Source organism: Cenococcum geophilum, assembly GCF_001692895.1.
Source record: "Cenococcum geophilum 1.58 unplaced genomic scaffold K441scaffold_74, whole genome shotgun sequence".
NCBI lineage: Eukaryota > Fungi > Ascomycota > Dothideomycetes > Gloniales > Gloniaceae > Cenococcum > Cenococcum geophilum.
Genome location: NW_027137632.1, coordinates 512725 through 539348, shown reverse-complemented (window position 1 = coordinate 539348; position 26624 = coordinate 512725). Strand labels below are relative to the sequence as shown.

Below are 26624 nucleotides of genomic sequence, written 5' to 3'. Positions count from 1 at the left end.
AAGATCCCTAGTTTAGCCTCTACTTCTTAAACCTTTAATTACTTAATCTTTATTTTCTGGGTTTCTATAGTTGTTTACTCTATTTCTTATAGGCTTCTTTAGTACCGCTTAGGTCTATTAGCTCTACGCCATACTATAGTTTCTAACTTAGCTTTGGTCGTTACGTACTTTATGCCTTATATAACTATAGAACTCTATTTTAGCATCTCTTAGCCTATTCCCTTTAGTAGATCCAATTGTTAATCTTAATCACTTAATCTATTAGTTCCCTTAGGGTGTCCACATCTTTTATTAGGATAATTATATCCTAGACTTTAGCCTTAAGTCCTTACTTATACTATGCTATAAGCGCCTTATTATTCTACTCTACTTATATTGCTAACGTCTAGAACTATATTATATACTTAATTGCTAAGGTTTGTTATATAATGTCTTAGAGTTTTTTTTTCGCTATAATTACTACCTCCAAATCTCCGAATATCTATATAAGTTGCTCTGTAAACCCTTCCTAGCTTAAGAACATAAACCGTATATCTTAGTTAGTAGTTATTATTCTATTTACCTGTATTTCTATAAGGTAAGGCTTAAATTATTTAAGTGCTCTTCCTAATAGGAATAGTCCTGCGTAGGCTATTTAATTTATAGGTATTGCTAGCTTTGCTCCCTCTTATGTAATCTTAAAGTGCATTTATATAAGAAATCCTTTAAGCTTTAATCTTTCTCCTAAGTATCTCTTAATTAATAGTAACTTAACCTTTGCTACACCTATCCCATTAATCCTGTTTTCTAATATTGTATTATTTTCTATTAGCTAGTTAACTATCTCTTATAGTTGTCTGACCGTTATAGGTTGCTATAAGTTAGTGTCTGCTATACTGGTGTTATTACCTAACCTTAAAATAGTTGCCGCCGTTAATAGCGTTGTGGTGGCTGCTTTTAGTAGTATATTATTCAACTTTTTATATTTAATACCGTAACTAGGTAGTAATTATGTAACGGAACCTTATAGCAAGAACTATAATGGGCTCGTTAATAGGCTAGGTGTATAGGAAATATAAGTATAAAAGTTAATAATGTAATAATAACTGGTGGAGTAGTTGCCTAACAGATTAACTTTAATTGTATTCTAAGAATTACTATAAGGAAGGAACTATTTAGGTAGGGACTAAAGGTCCTTAAATACACAACCGTACTCCTATAAAATCCTTCTTGTATATAATGTACGTGTTATACGTGTTATACATACGTTCCCTTTGTACACTGTGTATACTACATATAACGTCATATAACCTTAGTTACCATTCCTTGTTATATAGCTTTACCGGTTCCATCCTGGACCGTGCCTAAATTAACTAACTAGCTTCTTCCGTCTCTTCTTTAAGTAGTTGTAATATTATACTTAAAGCGTCCGTAATATAGGGTCCTATATTTAATCCGAGGCTAAGAAGCTTAAGGCCTCTCTTATTATAGCTTATAATAAACTTTATTATTCCTTTAAAGAGTTTACTCGTCTCCTAGAAGCCCAGCGTTACGTATTTAAGCTTTATTAGATTATATTTGCTTAATTAATCTGTCTTAAAAAGGTTTATAAAAAGGTGTGCTTTAAAGAATACCGTTTTATAGAGTAAGGTCTCTATAAAATTAAGGCTAAAAAGGCTAAAAAGGATTCTAATTAAGATAAGGCGGAAACAACTAGTACGCTAGTAGTAGATCCCTTAGATAATCCAGCTTATCTATTACCCTTAATTAATCCTTTTATCTTTAGCTCCTTCTTAATATTACCTAATCCGTTTTTTTAATACTCCTATACCTTTCCTATAGCGTTTTTTAAATTCTATAGTAGTTCCTAAGTAGTCTTATTATAGCCTATCTACTTAACCTTATACTATATTCTATTATTAATGTTCTTATAATTAATAATCTTTAAAACTTACTATTTATCTTCTTCTTACCCTCTATACGTATCTACTTTATAAATTAGTGGCTTAATATTTTTATATACTAGCTCTAGTATTATAATATACTATATAGGGTAGATCTTTATTTTAGCTAGTAAGTTTAACTTAAATATAATCGGTAAAATCCTTTATATAATTTTAAAAGGTCCTAGTCTAATATAGTCTAATTTCTTACTTAGTTATTAACTTTTAAAAATTTTATATAGTAGTTATACTTTATCCCCCTTCTTAAGATCTAGTCCCTTAGATCTCTTAGCGTTATAGTACCTTTTTATTTTTTTAATACCTTTTTTATTAATTCTATAAGGTCTATATAAAGATTTATTAATATCTTTATTCTTTCTTTAGCTATACTACTTATTTTCTTTACTTATTATAGTAATAATAATATTCTTAGCTTATACCCGTAATTTGCCTTAAATAGTAATATACCTATCCCTTTTTATAGTATTATATTATATACAAATTATATAACTAGTAATGGCAATACCTAATTGTTCTATACGCGGTTAATATAATATCTTAGATATTATTCTAGCGTCTAATTTAATCTTTTTATTTGTTTATCTGTCTGTAAATAATATATAGTAAAAGTTGCTGCTCTAACTCCCTATTCCGCTAAGAATACCTCCTAAAATACTGCTATAAATTTTAGGTCTCTATCTAATATAATTTTACCTAGTACTCTATATCTTACAAACACTTCTTTAATATAAATTCTAGTAATATCTTCTACTAAGATTTCTTCTATGTATACTATAAAGTAGCCCTATTTAGTTAACTTGTCTACTATTATAAGGATTATATTATACTTCTATCCAGTAATAGGATCTCTTAACTTTAGTAACTTAATAATAAAGTCCTATAATATAACCTCCTATAGTCTTTTTAGTATTTTAATAGATTATAGCCTTCTATATAGCTTCTGCCTTATTAGTTTATTTCTTTAGTAATCTAGATTTTTTTTATTACTTTTCTAGCTATGCCCTAGATTCTGTTAATAATATATTTCTCCTAAAGTCTTAATACTAAGCCTATTACTCTGTTATGTCCTTAAGTTATTCCCTTATAGAAGTCTTCTATAAAATACTCTGCTATACTTTTTAAGATATACTTTGCTTTTTAATTTTTATATATATCTATTTATAAATCTTCTAATTATATCTTTAGAATTTTTTATACCTAAAAGCTTTCTAGTGTCTTATAGACTCTTCCTGGTTCGTTATTCTCTTAAGTTGCTATTAGCTTAGGGTAATTATATCTAATTAATCTATCCTTATCTCTGCGTAATATTGCTCCTAATAGTTTCTTATTATTCTATAGTTTAGCCTTTTTACTTAACGCGTCTACCCTTACGTTTTTAGTCCCTTTAGTATACTAAATCTTAAAATAGTATTTTATAAGCATCTCTGCCTATCTAATTTATCTATAATTAAGTTCTTTTATTATTAGGAACCCCGTTAGGTTCTTATAATCTATTTTAACTATAAATAGTTTCTCTACGCCTTATAAGAATACTCTTTATTTTTTAAGTGCTATATCTATACCTAATAACTCCTTATTATAGATGTTATAGTTTAACTTTAGTAGTGTTATCTTCTAACTATAGTATACTACTATGTGCTATGCGTTTCTATACTTTTTTAGTAAATAGACTTTTAGTATAAAGTCTAATATATCCGTTTCTATAACCGTATTTAGTCCTAGTTAATAAATTTTAAGGATTAGTTCCTAGGTAAATAACTCTTTAAGTTTCTTAAATAACTTCCTTTATTTATCTCCCTATGCCTATAGTTCTTCTTTCTTTATAAGCCTAGTAAACGGTTTAATATTCTTTAACTATTATACTATAAACCTCCTATAGTAGTTGCAAAACCCTAAAAGTAACCTTAACTGCGTTATATTCTTTAGTTCTTACTAACTTACTATAGCTTTAATTTTCTTTAGGTTTATACTAATATAACCTAGTTTAATAATAAATTTAATAAAATTAGTCTTCCTTATAAAGAACTCGTATTTTTTAATTACTACTAGCATCTATTCTTCCTATAGTCTCTTTAAAACTTATTTAATGTGTTCCCCGTGCTCTTCCTTAGTTATTAAGTAGATAATATTATTATTAAGGTATACTATAACAAACTTATTAAGGAGTTCTCCTAATATACTATTAATTTATTTCTAAAATGTTACTAGTATATTCCTTAATCCAAATTATATAACTAATAGTTTATATAGTCCTTCTCTTAACCTAAAGGCTGCCTTTTATTTATTACCTTCCTTAATTCTAATTTAATAGTATGCCCATCTTAGATCTATCTTTATAAAGATTTACATATTACCTATTTAATCCTAAATTTTACTAATTAAGGGTAAAAAATACCTATCCTTTTATATAATGCTATTTAACTATCTATAGTTAATATATAGCCTAAGTTTTCCGTTTTCCTTTGGTATAAACAGTACTGGATATCCTACTAATAACTATAATAGTCTAATATATCCCTTTTATAAGTTTTTCTAGATAAACTCTTTAAGTACTTTAGACTCCTCTTAAGTAAGCTTATAGGTTAAAAAGAACCTTAAACTTATTCCTAGTTCTAACTATTAGTTATATAGGGTGACTTACCAATAACGACTACTTAAGTAGGTTATAGTGATGTTAGTTAATAAAGCTTATTAATTGGAATGAGGAAGGGCGAGGAACTTAAGGCTCCTCGCCACGCTAGTGCCGCGGCAACACGTAATGGCAACTTACCATTATGTGATGGTAGTTTGCTATATATAACGGCAACTTATCTTATTTCTAACACTAGCAACTCTTCTTTTATAGTTACTATCTATATATAAATACTGCTTAACTATTATAATAAATATAAATCCTTTTTACTTACTATTGCTATTAAAATATAAGTCTCGCTATCCTAAAATTTGCCTCTTTAGTACGCGGTACTTTCTTACTAAGAAGTTATAGGTAGATATTATATTAGGGCCGTTAGGGCCGCTAAGGCGCTAGCTATAAGTAAGCTAATAGCAATTTTCTATCTTAGAGATAGAAAATCCTAATTAGCTAGTTAGAATTAAGGTCTATAAATTATTATACTCCTACTCCCTTTTAACCTAACCTTTAACTTATATATATAAAGTATTTATATTAATAAACATTTCTAGAGCCTTATTTAGGTTTACCTTCGTTATTATATCTACTAGGTTATTTTAACTATTAATCTATTAAATCTTAAAGAGTTTTCGCTGTTTATAGGATTAATAAAGTACTATAATATTAATTATAAGGCGCTTCTTCTTTATGGTACTAAGCTTAACTAAACACTTATAAAGGGAGTATAAGTTAGTATATACGATTATAGGAATAATATAAAGTTTAAGTTAATCTATAATTATCTTTAGGGTAGTTCTAATTGTAATTACTATATTAACTCCACTAACTATTTTATATATCTCTAACACTAGAACGCTTTAAGTAATATACTTACTCTTAATTAAGCTCTAATAGATAAGATTACTATAGATTATAAAGTCATTTTCTCTAGTAGATTTATTTATAATAATAATCTTATATCCTAGCTAGGAGCTAAAATCTTTATTATTTATAAACGATCTATTAATAAATATAAAGAGCTTAGCGGTAGGAAGATTAATAGGTATATAGTATAATCCCTAATTAAGATAGTTTATTTACTAAAAAAGATATTTATTTAGGGCAAGAATATCGTCCTTAATTAGTTCTTAGTGTTAGGTAGTAATAAAGAGATTAAATAAAGCCTTAGGTTAATAAATAGAAGTAATATAAGCTCTATAAGCGCATTACTCTATATATTCTTACTTTAGAGAATTAACATTAATAATATTAATCTTCTTACCTTAACCCTTTTGGCATAAAGCAATAGAATCCTTATTTAGGGAGAGGATGCATTTATTAAAGAGTAATAGTATTATTAAATTAAGCTTTTCCTTTAGCTTTGCTATAAAATTTACCTTTACTAGTTTATCTTCTTTAAGAGCTAAAAATCAGTCGTCTCCTAAAATAATTATATTATTAGTTTATATACCAATAATTCTAAATAGAGTTTCTGTAGTTATAATAAGGAAGTATAGGTTAAATATAGAAGTAGTTATTAAAAGCTTCTCTTTATAGTGCTTACTATAGGTAGCCTACTAATAAGTTCCTACCTCTATAATTTTATATAATGGCTTAAGCACAACTATAATTATATCTTTAGGATATTAGTAGTAAATTTACTCTAGAAGGTATACTAGTATTAAGCGCTAAAGGGGCGTCTCTAATTAAGTATAGGCTTAAGTAATATCTTGTAAATAAACCGCTATTCTATTCTTTATTAAGGAGAAAGCTAGCATAATAATAACTTACTAACTAGCTCGTTAAATCATAGGAGATTATATAAGAATTACTTCCTTATTATTATTATTATAACCTTAAATAATAAGCCTTAATTTCTTAAATGGGGTATTAGTAGCTTTACCTTTAATCTTATTAACTATTCTTAACTTAAAAATATAAACTCTATTAAACTTAGTAGGGTTATACTTCTTAAATTTAAAGACTTCTTTTATAATAAGACTATTAATTTCCTACTTATTAGATGCTTAGAAAGAAGCTTTTAAAGTTATAATATAACCTTTCTTTTAGAGCTATTTTATAAGTTTAAAGTTAGCCTTCTCCTTAGTTATTATAAAGGCCATTAATAGCTTAACTCTATTCTTAATAGCGGTAATAAATTACTCTTTAAAATTAATAAGATATTAGTAATTTTATAATCCCTTTAGGCGACCTTTACCGCGTTATAGTTATAGCGTATCTACTATAATTATATTAAAATTATGGTTACTTTCTAGAGTACGTTAATTATAGCTTTTCTTTAGGATATCTTTTATAGTATCCTATAAAGGCTCAGAACTGTTATTTTTATAGTAAGGCTTAATAATAGTTAAACGGAATTAAGTGGGTCTATAAGATATCTAAATAGTATAAGTTTAACTATTAATTATAATAAGTTAATGTAGGCCTAACTATCTTCCCTTTTTACGCTATACGCGTACCTTAGACTAAAGTGGCAGATTAAGTATAGTTAAGGTGTTTAAGCTATTTCTTATTCCTAGTATGTTATTAACCGAGTATATAGCATAGAGATATTACACCTCTTTTATTGCCTTGCAAATAGCCTTAGCTTATTATATAATAGAGGGAGATAGTAAAGAATTATTAGTTATTTAAGGGTAGGCGCTAAAGACTAGTAATATAGGTATAAGTCTATCTTAGCTAGCGGAATTATTAATAGTTTTAATAGCTATTTATAAGGTAAGTTTTTTACTAGCATCCTCTAGTTTTAAAGAGATAATTTTATATACGCGGTGTAATAGCGCGTAATATTACTCTACTTTTTTAATACTATTATATACCTTAACGGGGACTTCCTTAACCTTAATTGCTATTACCTTTATTTATTATTAAAACTCTATAAATAAGAAGTTCTTTTTTATATTATAGATAATTTAATTAAGGGGTCCTAAATATATATTAATTTAGCATAACTAAAGGGTATCCTATATATTTTTAGCTAATATATCTTTTAAGAAACGCGCGGCTTAGAAGGAGGTTAAAAAGTTAATAACTTAGAGCACTAGCTTACCGCTAAGATATATAACATTAATAATAATATAGAAGTTAAAGTTATAGTTATTCTTAAGNNTAAACTTAAATCGGCTAGGGGACTTNTAGTTTATTTAGTAGTAATAGTAATACTTTATAAGATGCTTAATCGCCTTAACCTTAACTTTATAGCCTATTTACTAAAGGACCCTAAATAGTTAGTAAATAAATAGGTAGCTAAAGCAATAGTATAGTTAACGTAACTCTAACTTAGTTAAGTAGCTTTAAGTAATACTTTTTTCTAATTAATAAAGGAGTAACTAGGGGTAACCTTATTTACGTATAACGGGTACCTAATTATCTCCCTAAATAAGTATATTCTTAAGGTTATTAAGCTTAATGCCTAATTTATTTATATTATTAATATAAAATAGAAATAGGGTATTTATAGGAATAATATAGAAAGTAATGCACCCTAAGGGGGTTTAGACCCTAATTATACTAAAAGAGATTATAGTACCCTTGCTAAAATAAATCGTGTATTAGCCTACTATTATATAGTTAATCTAAATAGAGCTATTAAGCTACTAAAGGGCTTAAACTTAAGGTTCTCCTACTATAAATACTCCTACGGCTCTAATGTCTGGCATAATACTATAGAAGACGTTCGCTAAGTATTTATTATTAAAGGAGAATATAGAACTCTCCTATAGCTTATTAAAGATATCTAACTTTATAATAGAGTAGAGTATAAATTAGTTATTAAGAATAGTAACGGTTTATATACTATTTACCTTACTATACTTAGTAAAGTATTAGTTAGGGGAGTAGTTCTTAATTTCTATATTTATAAGGAGCTATTTAACCTTATTAACCTTACCTTTAAAATCTTCTACGCCTTTATATTAAACTAGGAAGCTTTAAAAGTAAGCTATAATAACCTTATAATTTCCGACATTTCTTATACTCTGGCGAAACTTATTATATACCTCCTTTTATTTATTAAGAGAATACCTAGTTAACTAGCAATTCGGTTTTTTATAAACATAATACTTTTTTTAGTAATTACTTTAAAATAAACCTTTATAAGGGCCTCCACCTTTACCTTATAGTCATTAATTATATCCTTTACCGTATTATCTACCCTAGCTATTATACGTTTAATTAGTCTAGTTATAATCGTACTAGTTAGGCAGGTTAATTAAAGTAGGTTAAAGTTAGGCGTTAAATTGCTATATTTCTTAAGAGCGTAAAGCGGTACTAATAGAAGATCTTAATTAAGTATATATTTCTTTATAAGTATTTACAGGATTAAAGAGGGTAAGATTATATTCTTTAACGCCTTAATATACGCTAATAACTTAATTATATAGGCTAAAATCCTCTTAATATAATTCGGATAAACTATACTAAATTATTTAAAGTTAATTAAAGAGCTTTTAAAGATAATTAAGCCGAGGGACACCTAGGTTTATAGAAATAATTCTTAAAAAGGTAGTCTCTCTCTATTCTAATATATACTGCTACTTATTCTCTTTTATTTTAAAGTAGCATCTTAACTTATATATTATGCGGTTAAAATTATATCCTTTTCCTACTAAACAGTTATAATAGAAGGTACTAGCTTAGCCCCTTAAGTATAATAAAATAAGCGTTATAGTATTAATTAGACTCTATTCCTACTTTCTAGTAATAGTTATATAAGATACGTAGTTTTAAATTAAGGACATTATATAGTTCCCTATTAAACTTCTTCTCCTAATCTAAATAGAGCTTCGCGAGCTCTATAAGCAATTTTAAACTACCTCCGATTTAAGATTAAAATAGAGAAGGTAGGAGTTGCATTATAGGCTGCAGTGGGGATATAGGTCTAATTAGTAGAGTCTAAAGGTTATTAACTTGTAGAGTAATAGGATCCTATACCTGGTCTTATTAGGGTATAGTGTTTAACATTAAAGCTATAGGTTAAATTAAATATAGAGGAGTTAAGGGCGGAGGTAGATTCGTCTCTAGAGATATATTACTTGGATTTTATTATAAGTTAAGCTTCCTTATAGTGCATAATTGGTGCTTAATTTCTTATAGAGTCTATTTATGCTTTTCTTTTACGTTAATAACATGCTCCTAAATATTATCTCTAATAACTCCCCTATCTATAGGGACAAATACTTTATACTCCTAAAGGAAGTTACGGAAGTCCTGTATAATATCTTTATTTATAGGAACCTATATTTCCTTTATCTATTTAATAAAGTCCTCCTTTATATAGTACTATAGCATAGTATTATTATATTCGCTGTCTTTATAGTATACTATACGGTATAATAGGAATCCGTTTAGGTCTTATTACTTAGCGGTTATAGGGTTAATATCTCTATTTTATATCTCTAGGTTAATGTCGTCCTTATACTTCTTTAGATAGGTTAACGCTATAGTAAGTATAAAATTAACGGGGTGTCGTACGTTAAAGGTAGGTAGGATTTTCGGTTTTATAGGATCTTATAGGTTTACTATTAAGAGGTAGGCAATTTAAGATATTGTTCAACGCGTTTTAAACATTATTTAACGCATTTTAGACGTTAACTTAGGACCTTAGGTTTAGTAACACTTCTAACCTAAAGTATAACTAAATCTTTATAAACGCAATTATTCTGCATAATAAACGCAACTAGTATCTCCTAGTACTTAGTAACACTTCTATTACTAGTTTTCCGTAAGTTTAAGGTAGCATAGTATTACTAAGATCCATTCCATATAAGCGCATATAGCACCCCTATATAAGACTATCTCTTCTATTTAAAAACCTAGCTGCTTTATAGTTAACTGTATATTTAACCACTAATTAGTATTAGTTATATAGGGTAACTTACTAATAATAACTACTTAAGTAGGTTATAGTAATGTTAGTTAATAAAGCTTATTAATTGGAATGAGGAAGGGTAAGGAACTTAAGGCTCCTCGCTACACTAGTGCCGCGGTAACACGTGATGGCAACTTGCTATCACGTGACGGCAGTTTGCCGTACGTGACGGCAACTTGCCTCATTCCCGACACTAACTCTATTTTATAGTCCTATACTATATAATTTACTAGCTTTTTACTTTTTAGGCTCTATAGTTTCTTACTATACTTATAGTATTTCTTTAGTATATAACTTAAGCCTCGCTTAATCTCTTTATATATTACTCTAACTTAATACTATACTAACTTAGTTTGCTATTACATTTTACGTTAATAAGTATCTCTAATATTAACCTAACTTATAATCTAATTAATCCTTAGGTTATATTCCTATAACTAAGGCATTTTTAATATTGCCTTATCCTGTCCTAATAGTAGGATATTAAAAGACATTTTAATTCGTCTTTCTTTAATGGTTATCTAAATAGGTCCTATTTTAAGGTTAATAATACCTCCTCTATAGGCTATTAGATCTCCTAAAATTATTACTAATAGGTAAGATTGCTCCTTTTATCTATAAGGTAATCCTATTCTTTTAACTGCTACTAATAAGATATAGTTCCGCATTACTCCACTATCTATTAGTACTTTAAATTGCTAATCTTACTAATTAACTTATAAATTTAGATGTTATCCTTAAATTCCTTTAAGGGTCTAAGGCTCTACTACTAGCTTCCTTTAGTCCTATAGGCCTCCGTTTTTCCTAACTATTAGCTACTTAATTCTATTATATTTAGCTTACTCTTTAGCTAATACCTAGTTCGCTTTTTATCTTTAATATACTATAAATACGTATTCTTTAGGTATTCCCACTACTATTATCCGTCTAAGCATTCTTCTATAAGAAATCTTTTTAATTAAAGTATTAAGTTTCCTAACTTTTAAACTTCTATTAAATGCCAGCTATATATATACTTAGCATTTCTATACTATTACTTATCTAGCGCCTAATATATCCTTATAGGGTACTTTTAATTCTTTTCTTTTAGGTTTTTATGCATTTCGCATATATCGTCTACGCATACAATCTATAATAGCGTATAGTATACTAGGTACTTTAGGTTAATTCTTAACTTATTTTTATCTTTAAGTTTAAACCTCTACTATACTAATTTAAACGTTATAACTTTATTTATAGGAATTAAGATATATCTTTCACTTCTTTAGTCCTCTAATTATTCCTCTAGATCCTTTAACATTATAATTAAGGCTTCTTTAATGTAAGTTATAGCCTTCTCTATAATTAGGTAGTCCTAAATAACTTATTTATCTAACTATATATAGAAATCTTCTTACTTATTATTATATCGCTATCTATACCACTTTTAGTATAGCTGCTAGAGTATATACGGCTTATCCATAAGGAAGTATCTTTTTATTACTACGTTATAACAGCCCTTTATATATTATTCTTTAAATCTAGTAAGGATTCCTAAATCCTCTTTATTTTCTAGTTTAGTAAGCCACTTAGCTCTTAATATACCTCCCCTAGGCCTATTAGTAATTCTTTATATAGGTACTCTATTCCTTATATAACCTAGTATGCTAAATCTCTTATCTAGTTTCTATTCTTACTATACAATAATTCTTTATCTAAATTCTTCTATAGTTTCTTTCGGTTTGCGTCTTATAAATAAATCCTTAAAGTTCTCTTACTTCTTAATTATAGTATTGGCATTCCGATCCTATTACTAAGCCTTACTCGCAATTTCTTTAATAGTCCTTATTCTATTGCTAAAGTCTTAGTTTTATAGAATTCTTAATTCTAAGCTTACTTCTAACTTAAGCTTCGCTCTAGCCTTAGTCTAACTAGGCTTTTATAGTGTTCTTATCTTATCTTAAAAGTCTTAAATCTTACTTATCTTGTCTTAACGTACCCTACGGGCATGTGGCCATTGCGGGCATGTGGCCACCCCACCAAAATCGTGAAAAGACGCGACGCGTTATACAACTACAACCTTAATGGCCACCCCACAATAGGAAAACCCCCTTTTTCAAGAGGGTAGACTTGTTTTAGCTATTAATGCCTATAAACAAGGCCAATTTGAAGCCCTCTAACCTGCTATAACAACGTACAATATGCCCTAAACAACAGCCAGGCGCCGTATCGTCGGTATTACACTAAAACGCGGTTCTATTACACCAAATCACCGCCTTACACCAGTATAAGAAGAGACTCTTAAGCAGAGGATTCTGTTAATAGATTAACGCGGTATACTACCTAGGAATTCTACTGTATAGTAGATAGCTAGCCTTCTAGCTATCTAGCGTAGATTATAACTAGTTAGCGAGCGATGAGTATACAACTTTATTAAGCGCTATAACGACCTATAATCTAAATAGAATCGTAAGTACGACTATTAGCGTGCTAAATGCGAGGACCCTATACTTATTCGAGGCTGGTTTAAAAGTGTTTAGGACGTAAAAATACAATATAGGATTCTTAATGAAGACACCTGGAATTTTAATAAGACAGGCGTCCAAATAGGCGTTATTACAACTATAAGAGTTGTTACTAAAACTAACCATACTAGCCGGCCTAGGATAGTATAGCCAGGCAATTAAGAATAGGTTATAATTATTAAATATATTAATGCGTTGGGGGGTACAATTCCACTACTAGTTATTTTTAAAGTAGTAATATATTAAGCTGCTTAGTATAAGGATAATATTATTCCACATAACTGGTTAATTAGCGTTAGTGATAATAGCTAGACAATAAATAAGATTGGCCTAACCTAGCTAAATCTATTCCATAAGTATACAAAGGATCACACTATTAGCATATATCGGCTACTTATACTGGACGGCTATGGCAGCCATATTAACCCTAAATTCGACTAGTTCTGCCTAGATTATAAGATTATTATTGTCTATATACCGGCGCATTTGTCGTATCTACTACAGCCGCTTAATATAGGCTATTTCTTAGCGCTAAAGCAGGCCTACGGATATAGCGTTAAATAGCTTATAGGCCGCGGTATTAACCATATTAATAAACGCGAATTCCTACTACTATATAGGTAGGCTAGGTAAATAGCGCTACATTAAAATAATATATAGGTAGGATTTATAGCTACTAGCCTTGTTCCATATAGCCCTAATCACGTACTGTCGCAGCTATATACTAAATATTAGACGCCGTTACCTCAGCGCTATCCGCCGTTAAATGCATCTTAGGTAGCTAAAACACCTTATAATATTGCTAAGCTATAGAAGCAGATAGTTTTACTAAAGTAGTATCTCTAGCGGCGTACGCATAGCCCACTAAGTCCAACAGAACAAGCCCTCGGCCAGCTTATTAAGGGGTGCAAAATAGTAATATTAAGTGCTATACTGCTTGCAAGCAAAAATAAGAAGCTATATATAGAAAATCAGCGCCAGAAAAGGAAGAGGGTAAAGAAGTACACGTATATAGCTAGGGGGGGTATTTTATTAGGAGCAGAAGGGGCCTCTTATACATAAGCTGCCCAGGAAGGTACAACAAAGGGGGTAGCAGAGGCAGCAGCTAAGCAACCGCAACGAGTACTACGCAAGTGCAGCATTTGCAAATTATTAGAATATATGGCACGTACATGTCCTAGACGTCAGATAACTAGTTAGTAAATAGCTACACCAAATATAATTGTTCGTGGTTAAGCAATTCGCTATATTTGCCCTTAGTAACTTAGTGGGGTAGCCACATGCCCGCAATGGCCATATGCCCGCAGGGTACGTTAAGAATCTTATATTCTTAGGAAACTTCGTCCTAAACTTATTTGTATATTACTAAACTAAGCCATTACTCTACTCTATTGGTTATCGTCTATTATAGGTCCTTAAGCTTACCTTATTCTATCTTAAGAATCTTAGTCGTCTTATATCTCTTCTTAAGAATCTTAAGCCTTTAGCCTTTTGCCTTTATTAAGTACCAAAGTAGTTTACTATCCTACTTCTCTTACGTCTCGTAAAGCGATAGATATCATATCTAGTGGGGTCTTAATCCCCACTAATGTTCCCTATTTTATAGTAGAATTATCCTTTACCTCTTATATAATATCTCTAAGGTCTATATACTCCTAGTAAGCTGCCTTCATTACCTTATCGTCACTAAATATTTCGCCTATGTTAAATTTATCGTCCTTAATATCCGATTTATAAACTAGTTCGTTAGTTCCTCTAAACTTTAATAATTTTAGCTCCTATAGCTAATAGCTTACACCATACTTAGCGTCTTTATAAATTTAGTATATGTTATTATAATAAAATGTAAAACTTTTAATTAAATATTATTTTATTCCTTACAGCACATTATTATCCCTTTATATATGTATACCGTCTACTAGTCTCGTTCCTTTTACTATATAATAGCTCTAACTACTTCTATAGTCTTTAATATAATAACCCTTTTTTAAACTATTTTTTTTACTATAAAGTCCGCCTAAACGTCTTCTACTATTAAGATCCCTAGTTCGGCCTCTGCTCCTTAAACCTTTAATTACTTAATTCTTATTCTCTAGGTTTCTATAATCTTTTATTCTATTTCTTAAATTCTTTAGTACTATTTAGGTCCATTAGCTCTGCGCTATACTATAGTTTTTAACTTTAACTTTATTATTATATGCCCTGCGCCTTATATAACTATAAAACTCTATTTTAACCCTTCTTAGCCTACTCTCTTTAGTAAATCCTATTATTAATCTTGATTGCTTAATTAATTAAATTCCTAAAAGTATCCGTATCTTCTATTAGGATAATTATATCCTAAACTTTTACTTTAAGTCCCTATTTATACTATGCTATAAGCGCCTTATTATTCTATTTAACCTATATCGCTAATATTTAAAACTATATTATATACTTAATTACTAAAGTCCTTTATACTAGGTTTTAAAGCTTTCTCTTTACTATTATAGTTGCCTCTAGGTCTCTAAATATTTATATTAGGCGTTCTATAAACCCGTTTTAACTTAAGAATATATACTAAACCTCCTAGTTAGTGGTTATTATGCTATATTCCTATATCTTTATAAGGTAAGGCTTAAACCACTTAAGTGCCCTCCCTATTAAGAATAATCTTATATAGGTCACTTAATCTATAGGCGTTCCTAGTTTAACTTCTTCCTATATAACCTTAAAGTATATTTACGTAAGAAATTCCTTAAGCTTTAACTTCTCTCCTAAGAATTGCTTAATTAAAGGTAACTTAACCTTAGCTACTCCGATCCCTCTAATCCTTTCTTTAAGTATCTTATTATTGTCTATTAATTAATTAACTATTTCCTATAACTATCCAATGGTAACTAGCTAAAAGTTAGTATCTTTTACTATACTAGTATTGTTACCTAATCTTAATATAGTTGCTGCCGTTAACGGCGTCATAGCTGCTACTTTTAGTAGTATATTATTTAACTTCTTTTACTATAACCTTAGTAGTAAATGTATAATAAAGCCTTATAGGAAATACTACAGTAGACTTATTAATGGGCTGGGTATATAGGTATAGAATAGTTAACAATATAAATATAACTGGTAGAGTAGTTGCCTAATAAATTAACTCTAATTATATTCTGAGATTTATTATAAGGAGAGAAGAACTATCTAGGTAGGGACTGTGGTCCTTTAAATATATAACCGTACTCCTAAGAAATCCTCCTTATACGTAAAGTACGTCTTATATATAAGGTACGTAAGTTCCTCTTATTTCTTTTATTTAATACGTAGCACGTTATATAACCTTAGTTACTATTCCTCATTATATAGTTCTATCGACTCTATTCTAGACTGTGCCTTAATTAACTAACTAGCTGCTTCTAACTTCTCTCCTAGTAGTTATAACATTGTACTTAAAGCGTCTGTAACAACTACTAGTAAAATATAATTCCGTATTACTCTACTATCTATTAGCGCTTTAAACTATTAATCTTGCTAATTAACTTATAAATTTAGGTGTTGTCCTTAAATTCCTTTAAGGGTTTAAGGATTTACTACTAGCTCCCTCTAGTTTTATAGGCCTCTACTTTTCCTAACGATTAGCTACTTAATTTTATTATACTTAGCTCGCTCTTTAGCTAATACCTAGTTTACTTTTTATCTTCTATATACTATAGATACGTATTTTTTAGGTATTTCTACTACTATTATCCGTCTAGGTATTTTTCTATAAGGAATCTTTTTAGTTAAAGTATTAAGTCTCCTAACTCCTAAACTTCTACTAAATACTATCCATGTATACACCCAATATTTCTATACTATTACTTATCTAGCGCCTAATATATTCTTATAAGGTACTTCTAATTCTTTTCTTTTAAATTCTTATATATATTGTATATATTATCCATATATATAATCTATAATAGCGTATAGTATACTAGGTGCTTTAGGTTAACTCTTAACTTATTTTTATCTTTAAGTTTAAACCTCTATTATATTAATCTAAACATTGTAACTTTATTTATAGGTACTAAAATACATCTCTCGCTTCTCTAGTCCTCTAATTATTCCTTTAGATTCTTTAATATTATAATTAAGGCTCCCTTAATATAATTTATTGCTTTTTCCATAATAGGGTAGTTCTAGATAACTCGTTTATCTAACTATATATAAAAAATCTTTCTACTTATTATTATTATATCGCTGTCTATACCACTTTTAGTATAGCTATTAAAGTATATACGGCTTATCCGTAAGGAAGTATCTTTTTATTACTATATTATAATAGCCCTTTATATATTGTTCTTTAAACCTAGTAAGGATCTCTAAATCCTCTTCTTATTCTATTTTAGGAAGCTATTTTACTCTTAGCGTGCCTGTCTTAGGCCTATTAATTATTTTTTATATAGGTGCTCTGTCCCTAGTATACTAGATTATTGGTCCAGTTTTTATTCTTACTATACGAGGATTCTCTGCCTAAATTCCTCTATAGTTTCTTTCGTTTTTCGCCTTATAAGTAGATCCTTAAAGTCTTCTTACTTCTTAATTTTAGTGTTAATTTTCTTAATAGTCCTTATTCGTATATTAAAATCTTAGTCCTATAGAACTTTTAATCCTAAGCTTACTTCTTTTTTAAGCTTAACTCTAGCCTTAGTCTAATTAGGCTTCTATAGTATTCTTATCTTATCTTAAGAATCTTATACCTCTAGGAAACTTTATCCCAAGCTTATTTATATATTACTAAACTAAGCCATTAGTCTACTCTATTAGTTATTGTCTATTATAGGTTTTTAAGCGTATCTTATCCCATCTTGGAAATCTTAAGCGTCTCTTATCTTATCCCAAGAATCTTAAGCCTTTTACCTTTTACCTTTATTAAGTGGCAAGCTAGCACTAGCAGTTATCTACTTACTTAATCCTTTTTCTTAGATATTTCTTCTTCTATCTTATAAAGCAATAAATGCTATATCTAATGGTGTTAAATTTTCTATTACTAACCCCTATTCTATAGTGGTTTTAGTTTCTACTTCTATTATAACTTCTTTAAGGTTTATATACTCCTAATAAGCTACCTTTATCGCCTTATTATCGCTAAATACTTCGCCTATAGTAAATTTATTATCTTTAATATCTAATTTACGAGATAGTTTGTTAATTTCTCTAAACTCTAATAATTTTAGCTTTTATAGCTAATAGCTTACACTATACTTAGCGTTTTTATAAATTTGGCATGCGTTATTATAATAAAACGCAAAACTTTTAATTAAATACTCTTTTGTTCCTTATAGTATATTATTATCCCTTTATATATATATATTATCTACTAATCTTATTCCTCTTACTATATAGTAACTCTAACTACTTCTATAGTTTTTAATAAAATAACCTTATTTTCTATAATTTATATAAGCTTCTTCTTTAAACTATTTTTCTTACTATAGAGTCTGCCTAAACGTCTTCTACTGCTAAGATTCTTAGTTTAGCCTCTACTCCTTAGTCCTATAATTACTTAATCCTTAACCTTTAGGTTTTTATAGTTCCTTATTTTATTTTCTATTTTCTTTAGTACTACTTAGGTCTATTAGTTCTGCACTATACTATAGTTTTTAACTTTAACTTTATTATTGCGTACTCTGCGTCTTATATAACTGTAAAACTTAGTCCTAACCCTTTTTAGTCTACTCTCTTTAGTAAATCCTATTATTAATTTTAATTACTTAATTAATTAATTCCCTAAAAGTATCCGTATTTTCTATTAGGATAATTGCGTTCTAAACTTTTACTTTAAGTCCCTACTTATACTATACTATAAGCGCCTTATTATTCTATTTAACCTATATAGCTAATGTCTAAAATTATATCGTATACTTAATTGCTAAGGTCCGTTACGTTAAGTTTTAAAGCTTTTGTTTTACTATAGTAGCTACTTCCGGGTCTTTAAATATTTATATTAGTTATTCTATAAACCCGTTCTAACTAGTAAACATATATTATACTTCTTAGTTAGTAGTTACTATACCGCTTTCCTATACCTCTATAAGGTAAGGTTTAAACTACTTAAGTGCCCTTTCTATTAGGAATAGTCCTGCGTAGGCTATTTAATTTATAGGTATTGCTAGCTTCGCTTCTTCTTATATAACCTTAAAATACATTTGCGTAAGGAATCCCTTAAGTTTTAACTTTTTACCTAAGAATCGCTTAATAAATAGTAGCTTAATCTTTACTACTCCAATCCTATTAATCCTTGTTTTAAGTATCTTATTATTATCTATTAATTAATTAACTATTACTTATAGTTATCCAACCGTAACTAGCTAAGAGTTAGTATCTGCTATACTGGTGTCGTTACCTAATCCTAAGGTAGTTGCTACTGTTAATAACGTCGCGACTACTGCTTTTAGTGGCATGTTATTTAACTTTATTAATACCGTAACCTTAGTAGTAAATATATAACAAAGCCTTGTAGTAGGAACTACGGTAGACTTATTAATAGGTTAGGTATATAGGTAAATAAGAAGTTAATAACGTAATAATAACTAGTGGAGTGGTTACCTAATAGATTAACTTTAATTGTATTTTAAGATTTACTACAAAGAAGAGAACTATTTAGGTAGGGACTGTAGTCCTTTAAATATACAATACTGCGCCTAAGAAATACTAAGTATATAAGGTACGTAAGGTACGTAAGGTATATAAGCAGATCTTATAGATCTAATAGATTAACAAATCTCCTCTTATGACTTATTATGTGACTTAGCTACCCCTTGTCCCATAGTTTGACTGGTTTTAGCACCTCCTATACTTCCACCACTAGTCCGTTTATATCTCTCCTTAGTAATACTACTACTGCCGATATAAGGTCCGTAACATCTTTTTTTAGGGTAGGATATTATTAAGGCCTTCCTAGGTAATATAGGGAGAGCTTAGTATAATGTAACGGCTTATGTAAATGCCTCTAAACTAAAGCTTATGGATTGCTGTTTAATAAAGATACTAAGCTAAGGAGAAGGAAAGGGGGTTGCGATGGCTAGTGTTAATAAATAGGTAACGCGAGCCGCTAAGGCGCTAGTAGTAGATGAGCTAATAATAGGCGAGCTAATAGTAAGAAATAGTACTAGATAGTATGCGATAATATAATAGGTGGCAGAATATAGCAGAACTTAGTAGGTAACGCGCTCTAGCACTGTTACAATTAACTTCTTTAAACTTAACCTTATTAATAAACTACTATAGGCTAACTAAACGACCCCCTTTCTATAGGAGTACCGTAAAAAGGTAAGGAATATTACTAGCCTATAGTCTCTTAAAAACGGACTATTTAAGCACTAGAAACGGCTAGTAATAGCTAAGGAATAGAACTTATAGACCTAGCTTATTACCAAAGCTTATACCTAGGTCTCTACGGCCCACCCTAGAAAAAATAAGACCTATAAAATTATTAATAACCGCTACTACTAGCTTAGAATAGTTATAGATATTAACCGCTATATACGAAACTATAATAACTGCTATAGATTTATAATTCTATAAGATAAGACCTTAGGACTATTAAAGCCACTTCTAATACTAAAACGCCCCTAGTAGTATATCTTTATAGACTTTTATAAACTACTTATAGACCGTAATGGATATAATATGGTTATAATTCTAGTTAACCGCTTTAGTAAGCACCTATTTTTAATCCCCTATTATAAAAATATTAATACTAAAGAGGCGGCCTAACTATATATCTACTACGTTTACCAAATTTACGGACTACTAAATACTATTATATCTAATCGCGGGCCGTAATTTATATCGGCTTTTTAGAATAAGTTTACTTAGATTTTAAGTATTAAGCTAAAGCTTTCTATAGTATACTACCCCTAGATAAATAGCTAGACGGAAATTGTAAATTAATACTTAGATCAAAGACTTTAGCCCTTTATTAACTACTTTTAAGATAACTAGGCTAAACTACTACCCTTAATAAACTACGCCTAAGCAACCCTACTTTATAACTTTATAGGATTTACCCCTATCTAATTAGAAATGGGCTACTTATCCTATATAAGCTTTAACTAGGAAAGACTAGAAGGACCCTAAACTATATATAAAAAACTATTTTATAAGGAAGCCTAGTAGTACACTAAGCGCTTAAAAGAAGCTTAAATAGTAGCTTATATAAATCTAAAAAAGGCCTAAAAATTAATATAATAGTAGGTAAATAAATATAGGCGAGAACTAAACTTTACTATAAAAAATATAGTCTAGGTTATAATAAAGAACTAAAAAACGGAACGACCTAGCTATAAGCTAAATTATTAGATAGTAGTAGGACCGTATAAAATTCTTAATAAAATAGGCAACTTATATAAGGTTAAGCTCCTAGACTTAGTTAAAGTTTACTCTATTTTCTTACTAAATAAGTTTAAAAAAAATGCTATAAATAACCTACTACCTAGATAAAAGAATAAGCACCCACTGCCGATTTAAGTTAATAGCGACGATAAATTAAAAGTTAATAAAATACTAGCCTATAAACTAGTATAAGGGACGCTATAATACCGTATTTAATAAAAAGGCTATAATCTAGACCTAACCTAGTACCCTACCTAGAACTTTATAAGCTACCCCTAAAAGCTTAAAGAATTCTATAACTAATACTTAAATAAGCCTAGACCTCTAAAGTACCTAAATAAGTAAATAAAGTGCTAGTATAGTAAAGATAATAAGCTGCCTATTAAGCATAAGGATAAGAATACCCTATAAATATAATACAGATATATAAAGCCTAAGGGCAGGCTTTTTTAGAGGGGGGGGTAATATTACGGCGCTGGTGGAAAACGGTGGATTATAGTAATGGATTACAGCGAACAATCGTAGATAGTTTCTTACTATTTTAGACAGTTGCAGTTACGTAACCAGATGATCGCATAAAACCTCGAGCGGCGCTACCCTTCTTCCCTTTTCCTTTCTCTAGCTTTGGATCCTCGTTTATAGATAATCCAATCGTATAGACTTGCGCGACCCCTTTGCCGTACTTGTGCCTTAATTGACTAAGTCACTAACAAATACCTTTAATAGAATTAAAAATAATTAAAAATACTTTATTAACGCCTTCTCTACCAATCTTTCTCTAATACTACTGCCCTTAATTAGTGGCTTAATTTAAGCAATTATATAGACTATTTATACTTCTTATATTATCTAAACTAGAGCGAACGTTTTTAAAACCTAAAGGAATTACCTAGCAATAAATAAAGCTTAGGCTAGTAAATATTAAGCAATTAGACTGCTTGAAGTCGTGGGTGAAAGGAGGGGTTGTATAAGGCTGGAGGAGAGAGCTACTGGTGAATATTAGGGGGGGAGGGGGTGGTGGCCTCCAAGGAGACGTCCGCCACATCAATTTAGTACTACACCATGCCGGGACCGGTGATATCGCATATATCTACGATATCGCGATAATTTTTTTATATCGTGATATTCTGATTGGCTTATGAATTGAATGCAATATTGGGCCTATTTATTCTTTCATTCATTCATTTATCATCGACAATACCGAAAATTACATCCTAAACCGAGACGTTCGTCTAGTCCCTCCAAGAGATGTGGTAGAAATCCCCTATAAGCCCTTTTCCTCAATCAATCTTCTTCATCTTCCTCGTCGCTTGCGGAGTAAGCCTCCTTTTCTTCAGACTCTTCATCACCCTCCTCACTATCCGTATCCTTCTTGTTGTCACCCAATTTATTGCCGCCATTATATTCGGGCCTTGGGACCTGTTCGCCTTTCTTAATGAGAAGTTTCTCAATGTCCGGTAGAATTGAAATCAAGTTGGAGTACTGGTCAAGGGACAGTGAAATACCCTGTAAGTGGTAAGTAAATTATAACAAAGGAAACCTGATACGAATTCACCTTCTTCCCTGGCTGCATCTCACCATCCTTCTCATAGTATTCCCGAATATTTACTAGCGCCATTCCCTTGAAGTTAGAAATTCCAACTCGTCGGTTTTTCGATATCTAGAAAGTTCGTTAGTCAAAATCCATCAACTAGGTGAGCTCTGTGACTGAGCAAGTCGGCGATTGAGAGTTTTGTACCTCCCAGTATTCATTGCCATCACTGTCTTTCTTCATTTTCGGCCGCTCTGTACTGTGTACTTGGGTCTTGCTCTTCTTGCCCTTCTTGCTCTTTGGCTCCGAGTCGGATTCATCGATTGATGCAGAGCGCTTCTTGTTTGTGAAAATCTTTGCTGGCCGGGAGTTTTTCCTTGCTATCTGCGAAGTTCGCTTCATGATTGGCAATCGATCAGTAAGTGAAAGGGTGATGCCGTGAGAGTGAGTCGTGATTGATAGACGATATAATACAAATTGCGGGGCGACGCGCAGTGAAACGCGTCTAAGTCTTATATCACGTGAGCCTGCGCCTGCTGACCTGACTCGCTCAGCTGCACGCGACCCTACCACACTACCAAATCACTGCCAAACCTGACCACCTTCCCCACGCCTACTCACCTCAAAAATAATACGGGGTATAGGCTCTCCTTTCTCTATCTATTCCACGTAGTAGCTGCATTGTAGCTATGTTATGTCAAAAGTTAGATATAGGCGGTGGGCCTAAAATTTATGAAGATTCCTTTTAAAATTCAATTCTCCGTCTGCGACGCTGTATCTCGTGTCTTGCTACGACGGATATAGGGCTCTAATATATCTAGGGAGGGAAATTATTACTTAGAAATTTTAATATATTAAATAAATCTACTATAACCATTGTAGTTGGGCCATAGTCCATAAGAAGCGATAAAAATTAATTCTTAAATTATTCAGCCAAAAAGAAAAACACAAATATAACTGCAGAATGTTCTGTCATAAATCCACTAACTAATTCTGATTCAGCTTCACTTCTTACTAGAATATAGGAGTAGATATAAGCGTGTCCCGCAACCAAGCATGTTCTGACCTAACTGAGTTCGGCGCGTTCGGTTAAACTTCTACTACGGAGCGTCTGATTTATGAGATAACGACTTACTGAGTTTCACGTCCACGACATTCCTGTGTTCTGCTGCTCAACTTCTATGGATATGGTGGTACTGCTACTATATATTTGGTAGTGTTCGGCAGTGTCATTCCACTGAATCGGACTGTTTCCTGAGCCTAGGAGCAGTTCCAACGTCCCAAGACGGTTCGAATAAGCGTGTCTCTTTGATACAGCAAAATACACCTTTCTATACTATCCATAAGTATATTTAATAATATTTAATAATATTTAATATACATAAAAGTAAGTTCTTTTACTATATTATAAAAATTTTATAATTTTTAATTTTTAATTTATAAAAAGTATCATTTACGTTAAGCAAACTGTAGTATTATTGAAACAACTGTAGGACCAAAGTCTTTCATCTTGCAGCCCATTTCAGATGATTAAGTTATTCGCATTTGATTCATAGAATGGATGGACGTTCATTTGCTACACATACTTCGTAAACCAAATTTATCCCTGTTGTTCCATATCAAGTGATCAGTTGTCAGCGCAGAATTAAATGAAGTTGTTCATAAGTCGTTACTACTCTGTCGTTGTTAATTCCCTTGAAAAGATACCATATCTCTTCTATCCCCAAACAGACCTTATACCTTAGAAATCAATCAAGTCCGGCGGATTGGTGTTAATTTAACCAACAACGGGTGTTTCTCCCAGAGACTGTAACACTGCTGATCCGGCCAATTATCAGACTCCTCGCAGAAGGTCAGGTCAAAATTCCACAGAACTGTCGCAAGCACCAGGCGCATTTCATGGTATGCCAAACTGGCTAGAGTCAGCAGGGGAGCAACGGAACGTAGTGAGAGCCGAAGAGAGCTTTCCAATCTCGGCTTTATAACGATGAAGGCGCGATGGAAGCACTTACTTCTTCCCCACACAATTCCTAGGGCCGAACGAAAAGGGCTGCAGTGTATTCTTATTATCTCCCGCAAATTCTTTCTCTGCCTCCGGCAACCAGCGCTGCGGAATGAAGTCATCTGGGTTCTTGAAATTTGAAGGCGAATGGTAAGCTGCATACTGTGGTAACGAGACGACAGCCTGAAGGTCAAAGTTAGCCGTTGTCCTAAATGTCGATCATGAAGAAGCACCCACCCCACCGGGAACTTCTTTTCCACACACGACTGCGCCCTGCGTAGGCGTGATACGCGGCAGTCCGAGCGGCACCGGCGGATATATCCTCAGCCCTTCTTCTAGACACGCATTAAGGAACTCCAACCGCGCCAGCGCCACCATCGTAATATCTTCCTTGGTCGGAAACGCCTCTCGCACCTCAGCGACCAGTCGTGCCATGGCTTCGGGTTTCTTTAGCAACTGATACGTGACGCCGCCCAGCTGGGTAGCAGTCGTCTCAGTGCCAGCCACCATGAAAGTCGCGGCGTTCGAATACATTTCCAGACCGCTAAGGCCTTTCTGCGCTGCACTGTCCGAGTCACTGTGTCGAAGGACATACGTCCAGATGTCGGGCCGGTCTGTCTTGACCGCGAGACGCTTGTTGACTCGGTCAATAGTGTGTGACATGTGTAGCTTGCGCTTCTCCAGGACGGACTTCGGAATCATCTTGTTGAGAATCGATTTAACGAACGGCATTGTCCCGAAGACTTGCTCGTACGTGCCCACCTTGATGCTCCCAAAAATAGCGCTAACCCAAGGTAAGTACTTGCTCTTATCCAGCAGGTGCAACGGTTCGCCGAAGGTGAGGTCCGCCATAATGTCGAACGTTGTGAAGTTGTACCAGTCCACCAAGTTAATTTTGGCCGTAGGATCCTTCTCCGCTATCGCGCTGACTTTCTGGACCAGCAGATCTACGTACTGCTTAAACAGCGGCTCTTGCTCCTTCAGCGCCTTGTCCGAGAAGGCGTGCGATACTAGACGTCTCTGTCGGCCATGCGCACTGTCATCGGCACGCACGATACCTGCAGCTCCCTCCTCGCCAGCAAAGAGATCCGGACCGTAAAGCTTCATATCCTTTTGGAAATTCGGCTTCCCTGCGGTGCGGTGGCCGTAGATATCCTTCCAGGCGCCCGGGTCAATGAAGCTGAGTTCATTGGGAGAGACACGCACGACTTCACCATAGCGTTGATGCTGAGCATGAGTCCATTTAACAATGTTACCTGTGACGCGGGCATATAGGAGGGGGATGGAGGTCGAGGCTGCAAAGATAGAGCCAGGATATTTGCGGAGAGGGTGAGAGAGGATGTTGTAGACGACCTTCGCCACAGTGTAGGTGCTCTAGACACACTCAGCGGGATATCAGGTAAGTGTTCAAGAGAGGGTGGAACTCACAAGCAGCACAAACGCAAAACTCACACCTATCAAACCCAAGTTAAGTATTTGATTCATGGTCTGTGCTTCTAGCATCAAGAACGAGTTACAATCGAAACACTTCCCAGATTTCCTGGTGAGACAAGACCCTTATATAGCGCCTGACATCGACTCAAGCTGTCGACCGTGACGGGTACTGTCAGACATCAGCTTCAGATTTGTCTCGACCTGGTTTCAATCTAGTTTCACCNATTCTCTAGGGACCCCTGTGGGGGGTACTACCTCATGTATATATAGTCTTTTTCCTTNATAGTTTGAATAGACAGAGTCCTNAATCTTACCTTACAATCGGTGCACGGACTACCGATCGACAGTTATGAGCCCGGG

General features: G+C 31.9%; 2 protein-coding genes across 2 annotated transcripts; both read right to left on the bottom strand.

The window, feature by feature from the left end:
- Positions 1-22415: 22415 nt before the first annotated feature.
- K441DRAFT_669707 (PC4-domain-containing protein) lies at positions 22416-23295 on the bottom strand. Its single transcript, XM_067650176.1, has 3 exons — positions 23036-23295; positions 22853-22957; positions 22416-22803 (listed from the first exon to the last, which is right to left on the bottom strand). The coding sequence occupies exons 1-3, from the start codon at positions 23228-23230 to the stop codon at positions 22582-22584; spliced, it is 522 nt and encodes a 173-aa protein (XP_067497598.1). The 5' UTR covers positions 23231-23295; the 3' UTR covers positions 22416-22581.
- Positions 23296-24394: 1099 nt separating this feature from the next.
- Positions 24395-26315, bottom strand: K441DRAFT_709007 (cytochrome P450; the record flags this gene model as incomplete). Its single annotated transcript, XM_067653822.1, has 4 exons — positions 24395-24740; positions 24841-25013; positions 25068-26204; positions 26259-26315. 4 exons carry the CDS (start codon positions 26313-26315, stop codon positions 24581-24583), a joined length of 1527 nt encoding a protein of 508 aa, XP_067497597.1. The 3' UTR covers positions 24395-24580.
- Positions 26316-26624: the final 309 nt, after the last annotated feature.